Source organism: Diachasma alloeum, unplaced genomic scaffold, assembly GCF_001412515.2.
Source record: "Diachasma alloeum isolate Michigan unplaced genomic scaffold, Dall2.0 Dall_scaffold_00199, whole genome shotgun sequence".
Classification (NCBI taxonomy): domain Eukaryota; kingdom Metazoa; phylum Arthropoda; class Insecta; order Hymenoptera; family Braconidae; genus Diachasma; species Diachasma alloeum.
The window spans coordinates 1539488-1552539 of NW_021680364.1; the positions used below are offsets into that span (position 1 = coordinate 1539488).

A 13052-nucleotide genomic window follows, 5' to 3' on the forward strand; every position below is an offset into this window, starting at 1 on the left:
ACCGCGAAATCCTAACGCCTTGAATCTCGACTAATCACCCGGTAATTCCCAAAGTCATGATTCAACTAATTTCCCTCTTCATTCATGGAAGGAGCATGCGAGTCGCGTGAGACATGGCTGGTAAATCCGAGATCTCGAACACATTTTTCCGAAGAAACTATCCCATCTGTGGTAGGGCAAGACGAGAATTCCTCAACTTTTTTCAATGAAAATATAAATATTCAATGCTAAATTACTGTTAAAAATTTTTGTCTGAATTTTCCGCGCCAAATTCCAGAAATTTTTATGGTGTTCCAATTCCACTGAAATTTCAGGAAATCTTGTCATTGAAAATTCGCAGTTTCGTGGAAAAATCAAACAGAACCGTAATTTTCCATTCCATTTTACCCTGAAAATGCATAGAAAATCAGAAAGTTCTGGTAAATATATTCTTGAACTTTCAGGATAGTGACATTGAACGCGATTTAGTGAAAAAAAAAATACTGAAATTTCAGATTTCACTGTAAATTCAATGCAATTTGACACCGAATATTCATATTAGATTGGAAATTCAAATAAATTAAGGAATCCTCGTCTTTATCCCCCATAAAATTCTGGATTTTACTGAACTTTCAGTGAAACCTGACATTTCATAATTTTCCCCCCCTAAATCGCATTCAGTGCACAGAGAAAAATGTTCAGTAAAAATTACGGAACTCACAATTCGCTCACCGATGACGGAATCGACTCAAAAAATTTAAGTCTCGGTATTCCAATTTTTCACAGGATATTCAGCTAAAAATTACGGAATGCCCCAGAAAAATTCCGTGAGATTTTAGTTAAAAATTGCGTGTCAGTTCCGTAAAATTTCCTACAATCACATTTCGCTCCGGAATCCCGGAAAAAATACGTAATTTTTATTGAATATTTCTCTCCGCGTGTCACCGCCTTGAAAATCTATAGTCAATTGTCCGCAAAATGTCACTTTTCCCACAGCATACGTTAAATTCTCAATCACTTCAAGATTCAATATTACCCTATCTCCCCAAAATGTATTCCATTGTCCACCAATCGCCCCTCGTCACACCGCCTTAATCACCCCCCCCCCCCCCCCCCCCNCCCCCCCCCCCATCCAATAGCCAAGCAAGCGCCGCTAATCCCCATAAAACGTGAACAAAAAAGCAAAACAAAAAAAACTTGAGCGTTCCAAAAATAACCATCCCCTATTTCCTCCCGATTACCACACGAGAGCTCCCCGCACCCCGCAACATACCCGCGTGTGCGATGTTGTGATGGGTGGAGCGAGGTGAGAGAAACAGAGAGGCGGCTCCCGAGCTTGTAATTATGTTGATACGAATGATCTGCGGCTCGCCACAGACCTAAGGTGCCTCCAGCGGTGCTCACCGGCTGCTGCTATATATCCCTCTTCAAAAGGATATACACAAGAGTGTGCATCACTCCCCCTCCCCCTCCCCCTCCCGGGGACTCCTCATCCCCGTCAGCAATGACTCTCGCCTCTTGCTTATGCCTTCATGCATGCGAGTCTCATCGTCTTCCTCAATCTTGGGGGAGCCCTTCGGAAAGGGCTTTAGGACCGTGGCGAAACCAGTTTAAGTGGCTAAGTGTAGATGTAATTGATTTCCATTTTACGAGGGCCTCTCTTGGAAGATGCGCGCACACCGGTGAGACTATATATACCGCCCCCCCTGCGCACACGCGTAATCCTTGGCGGTGCCCTCCTCGGCATCGCCACCTTTCGGGGGAGAGGGAGGGCACTCACATACGTTTCAGGTCCTTCAGCTCCTCTTTTTCCCGCGTGTTAATGTGCATTATGCATCCCCGGTATATTCGTCCCGCGGTAATGCAAAAGTTTTCATGTACTCCGGGTGATGGGTTATGTTGGTAATTTCAGCGGGGATGTGGTGGAACGTCGCATCGTTAGCGGGAGACCTCTTTACCTCACGTCGCACTGAGAGCTGGGGGTTTTTACGTTTCTGGAGGATGGAGGTGAGGAGAATTGGCTTTTTGCTTGCGGATGGAAGAATTGTGTTCGGCAATTCCAAGATTTTTTATTTTTGTGGGCAGGATTTTTCAGCACTTGTGCGGAAAGCGAAATCCACCGGCTGTGAAAATGGGGGTGCTAGGCCAGAGAAACTGTCGTTTTGACCTCCCTGAGATAAAATATTGTACACGAAGAGAAAAATTCAATAAAAATTACCAGGAAAAAACGCAAAAATTACGTTTCGAAACGTAATCCGCGAGCGAAGTAAAATTCAATAAAAGTGAGAGTCGGAAGTGAAATTGTACGAGTCGCCACGTAAATTCTACGATTTCTTCCGTAAAAATTAACCAGCCGTCTGATGACTCACCGCTGTGGGGACAAGTCGTTCTGTAATTTTTCCCCAACGATTGAGAAATTTTACGGAACGGAATGTCGAAATAACTCACCAGCTTCATAAAAAATGTTGAACGTTCAACAATTTTTGATTTTCGAGGAATAATAAGTCGGCAAGTTTCTGTAAGATTTTACTTCTTCGGGAAAAATTACGTGACAACTGAACGTTTCAGATTTCTTCTCTTCCATTCCTACAAAAATTACCGGAAAACGATTCCCCATTGCGGAATATGTGAATTGTTCCGTAATTTTTACTGAATATTTCTCTCCGTGTATGTTACACGGCGATAAAGAGAGCCATGTTTCCGGAGCCTGCCGCCTCCTTTGTCTATTCTCACGTCGTAGAAGCGCGTGAGAGCGCGGCGTCAGCCTAGTCACGGTGAAAACTACCAAGACCTTCTACGGACGGACAAAAGAATAATGTACAGTAATAATTCAATGTTTGAAGTTATGAGCGCGCAGTTAAATAATTATCCCAAAACCAGCGATATTACGTCTTCAGAAAAATTGAAACTACAATAAGTCAGCACGAAGCCTCGGAAAACATCAAAGTATTTAATCATTCAAGGCCCTTCGGAGGAATCAGAATGTAACAGACCTCAAGGTGCGCTCTCAGACGTGCTCCCGGGGTTTCAGGGCCCACCACGAGTCTCACCCGAAGGTGTTAGTCACGGATAAAAGAGAGAGACTCTCTGAAATGGACTCTCGTGCTCCTGCCTCTAAAAATAATTGCGCGCTGACAGGCCGTGAAATGAATTTATTTAATTTCAGATAGGTATAAGGGAATTACACGGCAGTTGGTAGTACAATCGACTCCAAATCGTAAACCGCGGTATAAACATCACTTTCCCGATTCACAGCAGATGAAAAATATCTGAAAATCCTTCGAATTGCCCATTTAATTTGATTATTCACTGGTCTGACGGCGCACGACGTGAGAATAGACAAATGAGGTGGGGATATTCGCGATATTCGATTCGATATTTGTGTGCCACAAATTTCGAGAGATGACGTATAGTGCCTCATAAATAAGTATTAAAGGTACAGGTGAAGACAAAAATTATATCCAAAATTTTACTCAAAATTCATTTATTCGTTTTCTTTCTCTCGCTACATTTTCGATTACCTCTTAGTTTAATCAACTAATAGGACATTTTTCATTCACTCTCCTTCACTATGTACAATTTTCTCCCGCAAGAGGAGACGAAGGGGTTAATACTATCGTGGTATGGTACAGCCGTTGGGAGAGAACAATAGGACGAGCAAAAAACAAAATTCTTGAATCCAGCACGAGTGTTTTCCTACTAATGTGGCTTTATAGCTACATTTCAAGAATTAATGAAAAACAGTATTTGTTTTTTTACGTAAAAAAACGTTACGTGACAAAATAATTCGGGATATATTTGTCTTATTTCTTCTCCGCTCGTCGCACGGCGCCCCGTCACGTGCCCCTTCAACGTGAGAATAGACGAATAAGATGATAGACATGAAGTGTCTGTGTATTTTCTTACATTTATTTAGATAAGAAACGACACGTGACAAAATAATTTGAGATATTTTTCTCTAAATAAAGATGAACGTTTCATTTCTTCTCCGCTAGTCTCACGGCGCCCCGTCACGTGCCTCTACGACGTGAGAATAGACGGAAAAGATGATAGACATGAAGTGGATGTGTATTTTCATCCATTCAATGTCTTTTCAGTAACAATTAAATATAAACAAAATCGAAATTCTTTTCGCACTTCACTTAAATATTTTTTTAAAAAAAGGAAATGTTTAAAAAATTAGTCGTCACTACAGACCCTATAAAGAAGAAAGTCATGAAGAAATGGAAAAAACCTCGTGCTGGATTCAAAGCAAAATAATTCGGTAACACTTTTGATAAACAAAAATTCATATAATAATTTCAATAATCTCTTACACTGGTTTATACTTAACATAATGACCCGTATACTTATATACACTTCGATTTACTCCTAAAGATTTATCAATATTTACACGATGCTCAGTTAACTGAAACAAATAGCCATTACCTAAACGTTTTTAATTAGTCCTTTGTGTTACAATCACTTGTTTGATTAATTACTACTTAAAAAATCTTGGGTAACGGTTACATTACACGAGATTAATTACCTCAATTAACGCTGATAGTCTTTCACAGGGATTTTTTTTCCTCCGTCGAGGAGCAAAAGAAAATTGATATCCGCTGATTCTTCATTACCGCACTGTACAATATACATCTACTTACTATACATACGTACAACTATTACAATTAATTAGGTTTATCATTCTCTGGCTGGGCTAATTCTTTGGCTCTTCTCTGGGCAAAGTGAATGGTAAACTTTACGATGAACGAGTGGTTGAATCACTGAGTTTGAGAAATACTTCGAAGATAACTTCTCATCACTTGAAAATTAGTGACACAAAACAATTATTTCACTGAGATTCACCGATTTATGTGAACGAAATAAATAATTTTCCAAACATTAAAAACATTTAAAAAACGACTGAACAAAATTTACGCCTCAATTCAAGCGGAAAAATGTCTTTTTATTGTTCCAGTTTCATAAATAAAAATAAATACTCCCAAAGCCACTAATTTTCGAAGGATAATAGAAAAAAAATTGATCACCCCAATAATTTAAAGTCTCTAAAGACTCCCCTAAATCCTGAAAATACACCGCGACAAATTCACCGGTAAGAAATGGCGTATCGCCTTGAAAATAAAAAAAAAACCTAGAAGACATTGCGGTGGGGGTCGCTAATTGGGGGTGGCCGGGCGTGCGCGAAGCGGTGGTGACGTAGACATAGCCGTTGGATAGGGAGTGTACCTAACCCCAGCGGACGTGGAAGAAGAACGCCGAGAGATCATAGCGACCGGTGGTTGCCAGGACCACGAGAGGGCGGGGTAGGGGAAGGAGTGAGCTGGATAGGGTGACGGTGTGCCGCCCCTGCTGCCGTAGAGTAATGTTGATGGCTGCAGCCACGCCGGTGACAGCGGATGCTGTTGATTCTCCGATGGTCCCTGTTGCTGCTGCTGTTGGGCATTGATTGCAGCAGCGGCCGCTGGTGAGGTCAATGCCAGATGCTCATAGAGTCTCACTGGTGGCACACCACATCGCACCAATTGCTGCTCCATCAGCTCCATCGGATCCCTGCGAACATCGAGGCAAAACAAAACGGAAATTAACAACTGGGTAAGTCATTTAAATAATCATTCCTCGTAGATATAACTCGCTGATTACTGGCAACTGATTGCAAATGAGAAATCCAGGGGATTCAGAGATATAACTCGAGCGGCTGGGGGGGGGGGGAGATTGTCGAAACTTCCGGGGGCAGTGTGTACTGTGTGTTACATGCAATCGTGATGAATGATTCCTCTTGCGCGCGAGGTTCGCTTAATTAGGGACAATCACGTTGCGATTGTGAATCGATTTCACGCTTGATTACAATCGAGGGGCTTGGGAATACTCAACCATGCTGACTGGGCGAATTATTCGATGGGTATATGTGGGTACAAAACGATGGGTTATGTACTGTACTGAGGAGTTTAATCGTTACTTGGTGGATATCTACGAGGCTCACCGTAATTAACGCAGAATACTGAGAGAGATCATGGCTGCTTCAAGTACATGTTTATCTGAGTCATTTCCTACTTTCCCGTGGGACACGCTTGGGGTTTGATTGGGGTTTTGATTTTTTTTTATGGATTGGGAATATTGGTTTTGATTCGAGAATTATTATTTGCGGGATTAAGTTGATGTTTGTTTTATGAATACGGTTTCATGAATATTTTTGGACTATTTGAAGTCGGTTTTTTTGCTTCTGAAGCGGAATATTCTATGCGTTGAAATATTAGTACTTTTTGAAAAAAAAAATTTTCAATTCAATCGATTCAATCAAAAGAATTTTTTTAGTTGGGATTTAATTGGGATTTAGTCGGGTCTTAGGGGAGGCTTAGCGGGGTTTCATGTGGGTTTAATCAGGATTTAGCTGAGAGTTAATCAAGGTTTAGTCGAGGTTTAAAGAGAGTTTACCTAGAATTTAATTAGGGTTTGGTAGGGTTTTAATGAAAGTTATTTTTCAACGATTATTTTGAAAATTATTGTTTAGATGAATTCAATAATGACTCAAAAATTTTTTTTTAGTCGGAATTTAATTGGGATTTAATCGGGTCTTAGTAGAGACCCATCAAGGTTTAATCTGGGTTTAATCGAGATTTAGTTAAGAGTTAATCAAGGTTTGGTCGAGGTAGTCAGAATTTAAACAGGGCTTAGTCGGGTCTTAGTGGCAACCTTCATCAGACTTTAATCTAGGTTTAATCGGAGTTTAGTTAGGATTTAATTAGAGTTTAGTCAGGTGTTAGTGGAGGCCCATTAGTTTCATCAAAATTTAGGTTTAATCAGGGCTTAATCGAGAGTTAATAAAGCTTTAGGCAAGGGTTAATCAAGAATAAGTAACGATTTAATCAAGGATTACGAAGGTCTGAGCGGATACTTTCACGCGGGTTCGATGCAGCTTTAATCAGAGTTTAGTAACGACTTAATCAAGACTTCATCAAGGTTCAACCAAAATTCATTATCGGTGATCCCCAAAACCCCTCCGTGTCCGTTCTAAAATCGCTGAATATGCTCCGAAAATTCCGAAAAAGCAATCATCAGACCCTATCAGAAGAACCCGTTCATTTCCAAACAAATCATCCACTTATTTCCACAGCACTTGCATTAAATTACAATCGTAAAATCAACTGAAATTGACATTAAAAAATGCCTTTACACCTTCCCTCGTCTCAACAGCATCAATTTACTCGTCGAATGGCCGAATGGTGGCTCAGAAAAACACGAAAGTGAGAATTGAGGTGAAGAACAATGGAACTCTTGGTGTCTCGCTTACAGCTTGGGCGGTTTGCTGCTTAGCACGTAACTCGATAGCCCTCACCTCGCAGATATACATATACATTACGGCCTGTGCAATCCCAGGGTGAACATTTGAGACACCCATACACACGTGCATTTTCGTGTCTGAACACGCGAGCTAAGGGGAAAAGGGAGGAAGAAGGGATTAGTGGGAGAGCGGTGAGGAGGATGGGGGAGGGGAAGGGAAGCCTCGGGCTAATCGCGCCGTCCGTTCCCTGGACGTGCCGGACCACACACCGCCGTGTCCACCGGCCATTCCTCTTCACGCTCTCCTCGAAAAAAATATATATCATCGATTGCTGTCTCCCCGAAAGTCTATTAGCCGATTTTTTTCGATTGATATCGCTTCAGGGCGGCGGGTAATACCGTCGATGCGAAGAGATCGATTTGTTTTTATTTCGACGATATCGTCTTCTTCGTCTCGTGGGGACCCTTTGAATCGTCGAATTGAGACATTGCCCACTTTTAATTACGAAACAGAATTTTCTGAAAATAATGCGGGAGTGAGGATAATCGAGAGGCGTTGAAACGAGAAATGAGAGATTCGAGGTTAATTGAGGCGATGGGAAATAATATATCTGTTCGATTGTAAATCTTTCATCCGCTCGGTGCTGCGAAGAAAATTTTAATCGTCAATAACTCTTGAGACACCATCAATGTTTCTGCCATCAAGATTAACGCGAGGTCATAAAGTTTCTCACTCCGTTTATCAGACTCTATCGTTAGAGGGGATTCTTGGGTGAAAAACCGCATGGCAAATTTAAAATTGACTTCACTGGTGGAGCGCTGTCACAGCTGGTGTCTTCAAGATGTTTTAATTCGAGTCATATGCATTTGACTTACGAAATGAGTCATCGTAGGATTGAACGAAAAGATCCTCGACTCAAGAAAAACAAGTGGGAAATTGTTCTATTGCCTTCATCTTCGAACTCGGTCAAAAGGACGTCCAAGCAATTTTTTTTTCGTTGTCGTGGGACAGCCGATTTTCGAAAAAATTCGGAAATTAAAAAAACTAATCGATGAATTAAGTTTCAATTTTAATAAACGTCTTAAAAAAAGGCACAAAAGTGTCTTAATTTCAGACACCAGTTTTTCTAGGGATTATTATTTCCCAGAATTGCCGGATAAAATTGTAACGGAAATTGCAGAATCTCGGAATGAAATTACATCTTTAAAACTGCATATCACATTCTCAAAAAGTGTCTTACCCTCACATGCGAGCTGACGTGAATAAATCCAAGTGTGGGAAATGCCAAACGGAAATGACGCGACTCAAATTCACCCTCCCCCCTTCGCATTGGCAATTGTAAACTCGGCCTTGAATTATCGTTAATGTTTTCATAAAGCTTCCTCGCGTAAAATAAAAATCCTAATTACAGCCATTCACGATCCACCGTTGACTATCTCGTGGAGTGGAGTGGCTCACTGCGGGCCCCCTCTCCTATTATTATTCCTGTACGGACAACACCAGCCGTCTCTGTCTGTACGCGCACCCGAGGTGCTCCTTACACCAATAAATATATGATTCCCATCGATTGCACCGATTATTATGCACATTTCCGTATAATGGTGCAGTTGGTATACCAAACACGCTCTAATTAGAAGCTGCGGTGTTTCTTCGTGTAACCCTCCTCCGTCGGGAATAACACATGAGCTTGAGGTATCGTTAAACTACCGTTATGACATTTGCAACTCCTCCTACTTCGGAGGGTAATAGGAAAATATTGTTTATGAATGGTCTGATGATAATTTATCATGTGGAGGAGGTAGAATTCCGGGAATTCTTCGGGACTGCTATACGGAATTTTTAAATTTCCGGGGATTTTTCAAAAATTACGGAACAATTCACGTAATCCGCAATGGGGAATCCTTTTCCGGCAATTTTTATAGGAATGAAAGAGACGAAATCTGAAACGTTCAGTGAATTTTCACGTTCGTCACCGAACAAAGTACCAAATTGTCACGTAATTTTTCCCGAAGAAGTAAAATCCTACAGAAAATTGCCGACTTACTATGCCTCGAACAACAAAAATTCTTGAACGTTCAACAATTTTTATGAAGCTGGTGAGTTATTTCTACGTTCCGTTCCGTAAAATTTCTCAATCGATGGGGAAAAATTACGGAACGACTTGTTGTCCCCACAGCGGTGAGTAATCAGACGGGAGGTTAATTTTTACGAAACAAATCGTAGAATTTATGTGGCGATTCGTACAATTTCAGTTCCGACTCACACTTTTTACTGAATTTTACTTCGCTCGCGGATAACGTTTCACACCACATATAATTATACCCATTCATATTCCATACATGCAACATACTCGCGAGTCTAACCCTCCCCCGCCCCCGTTATTTAGTGCCCCGCCAATGTGGCATGTTCTCCTCGACAACTTTTCAGGCGATTGAACAGGATGAAGATCGATCATTGTGCTTGTCGCATTGAATCCCCCATCGAGTTGTCTCCATCACGCGATGCCCTTTTCCATCGAGTAAATACACCAGTCTGGGGAATTACATGTCCGACCGCAGCAGAAATCCAAAAAAAGCCTCACGAGTAGCGCGTCGGCACCTTAAGAAGATGACCGCGGCGAAGGCGGCATCCTCTCCTTTTATCCGCCTTCAAAAACCCGACGACACGTTCCACGCGAGGAACACCCCATAGGCAAAATACTCCCCCCGCCGAGCCACCAGAGACACGACCACCATGCACTCCAACTGCAGCCAATACATAACCTCCGTGGATGCGAATTCCATCGAATCTTCGGGTGAGAAGGGGGAGGGGAATCTCACCCCTCCCCATTATTCTCACCTGAGGCCCTGACAGGGCATTATCTAAGTGGTAGATAATAATAGGTTACACCCCGCGATGGTCGCTCATTCGCTCCTCTATGCTCTCTCCACACACGTGCAATAAAATTTTTGAGGGGGAGAGGATGGCCGGAGGATGGGGGTCCGGGGAATCTCTGGGGGAATAATTATAACTGGAAAATATCTTTGGGTATGTGGAGGTGAGCAGGTTGCAGAGGTCATGGTCCAGGAGCCCAGATCAGTAAGTGAAGATGTTTTTTTTATATTATCATTTTGTTTGAGTTTTCCGTTAGTCATTTTAACATTTTATAGCTATAAATAGCAATAAAAATGTTCCATTTTTATAAATTTCCAAGTGACTTTTCAATTCTATGAAATTTTTGTGACGTAGCCTCTGTGTGATCTCCATATTCAGTCCAAATAGCAGGGACAATGTCCAACTACTCAAATGGCATGACAAAAATGGGTGACGAAAAAAAAACGATAACATCTCCAGTGCATCCCTAAGTTATATTCTATTTCTCCGGGAATCCCCCAACTCCCGGAATCCCGAATTTCAGAGGCACTGGATCCTCATTGGCCGTCGACTTTCCCGCGTTAAATTCAAATTTCCCTAAAAATCATCGCAATATGCATCGCGAACACAAAAAACAAAATCCTGACGGAAGGAACTCGAAAAAGCCCTCCTCCATCTCAAATGGACCAAACCCGAACTCCGTAAAAACCGTAAAATAACAATTAGCGTAGAAATTATTTGTGACCATCATTTTACTACTCTCTTCTTACTCATCCCTACTAGTGCCCGCCAAAAGCGCCGTCTCCGGGAATCCCCCAACTCCCTAACCCCGGAAACCCGAGACCCTGACTCCCCATTGGCCGTCGCCTTTCCCGCGCTAAATTCGAATTTCCCTAAAAATCATCGCAATACGCATCGCACACACAGGAAGGCCAAACCCTCAAGATAAAAAAACCAAAACCCCGACGAAAGCAACTCGAAAAAGTCCTCTCCCCCATCTCAAATGGTCCAAACCCGAACTCCGTAAAAACCGTAAAATAACAATTCGCGTAGAAATTATTTGTGACCATCATTTTACTACTCTCTTCTTACTCATCCCTACTAGTGCCCGCCAAAAGCGCCGTCTCCGGGAATCCCCCAACTCCCTAACCCCGCAAACCCGAGACCCTGACTCCCCATTGGCCGTCGCCTTTCCCGCGCTAAATTCGAATTTCTCAAAAAATCATCGCAACACGCATCGCACACACAGGAAGGCCAAACCCTCAAGATAAAAAAACCAAAACCCCGACGAAACCAACTCGAAAAAGTCCTCTCCCCCATCTCAAATGGACCAAACCCGAACTCCATAAAAACCGTAAAGTACCCCCTCCCCCCTCAATACACACCAGGATATATCAGGGCTTTTAGTTGCGAGAGAAGGCCCGGTAAGATGGGTAACGGCGTCGAAATTAATAGCCATAAAATATGAATAGAAATTAGCAGGTTCGGGGTGGCGTGACGCGTTTGCTCGCTCATTTCCTTTCGGCGCGTTGAAAAACAACAAAACAACAAAATACGGTTTTCGAGCCTGTAATTTACCCCGGCTGCCGCCAACCGCGCGGCACAGCCACTCTCCGCGCCCTTCCCCGGTGAAACCTCGAGCATGTACATGATCTCCTTCGATATGCGTGTGAGAGTATGCAGCCGGCGCATCTCCCTCCGTCTCGCCGCGTCTCGCAGGACATCCTCCTCTCCTCCATTCTCCGCGTGCATGTAGCGCGTGTGGACGTTTAGGGATCGTGCGCGAAAGCAGCGAGAGGCTTTTCAGGCCGGTCTCCATCATCCTTTGCTCTCGTCGCACGGTAGGGTATAGGTAGGTAATGATCCGGTAATGACCCTGACGCCTTTGCCAAAGTATTATTCCACCTTCAATGCCCCCATGGCAATCATGCCCGGTGAGATCGAGCATCGATCCCTCTCTTACTTTTTTACATTCTCATTTTATTTTTTTTCACTCATATATCCCCATTCGGTGCTCTCGCTGCGCGCCAGTCCTTTTGTTTTTGCGTTTTAAACGGCAGTTATTAGCGTTCTCCGATGGGGTCCCCCCCCCACTCCCCCCCCTCTTCACTCATCCCCTTTTTCTCACCCCGGAGATCATCCTCCTACTCCTCTGCATGTGCGTCCGCCGCATGTGTGTGTGCGCGGCGGCGGCGGTAATGACAGGCCGCTCGCTTTCGAAGCTAATATAGATGAATGCCCTGCCCTCCTTGCCCTCCGGTATACTCTCAAAAGGATGAAGGAGCAAAAAGAGCAGAGGGAGATGAAGAGCGAAATACGTTCGTACGTGGACAGGACAAGGGCGTGTAGCCGTGGAGAAATCCGAAAGTAGAAACGAAGGGATAAACTTGGGAGGAAAAAAAAAGGTGAGGTTGCGCTCGGGGAAATGAGTGCGAGCGCGAGGACTCGGGGAAATGAAGGTGAAAAAGCGGAGGGATGGGATGGGGAAAAATAAAACAGAAGGGGTGTGAGGGTCCGCCGGGAGGCTAAAGTGGCCGGAGGGGCATCTATCTATCAGCGCCGGCGTGAAGTGGGCGGGCGCATGCGCGGTATTGCCGCGTAAGGCCGCTCTCTTATTAACTCGGATGCCGCCGCTCAGGCGGCAGCATGCGCATGCGCTACGAGGTTACGTGTTATCGGCGGCAGGTTTTCAGGACTGAAATCGGTCGGGCTGGGCGGGCGGCGGGGGAATCTCTAACACATCTCTCAGGGCTTTCTGCAACGGCTTCCTCCGGAGGGATATCATCACTGCTTGATAATTCGTACGTGCTGGACCGCGCCCCAAAGCTCGATAGCCGGACGGTTTGCGGGTACTCGACTTGCGCGACACGTCGCTGCGATCGGCCGTGGGCTTATGGTAGGACTTCGCGGGGTTGTTCATTGCGATTCGGGGGGGGGGGGG

At 43.7% G+C, this 13052-nt stretch overlaps 1 protein-coding gene across 1 annotated transcript in view; it reads right to left on the bottom strand.

The window, feature by feature from the left end:
- Positions 1–5135: 5135 nt before the first annotated feature.
- The window catches only part of LOC107035600 (T-box transcription factor TBX20), a 35229-nt gene continuing 27312 nt past the window's right edge, over positions 5136–13052 (bottom strand). The window contains exon 6 of the mRNA XM_015253087.1: positions 5136–5529. Within this exon, the coding sequence (XP_015108573.1) occupies positions 5136–5529 (394 nt within the window). The remainder of the gene's footprint in view (positions 5530–13052) is intronic.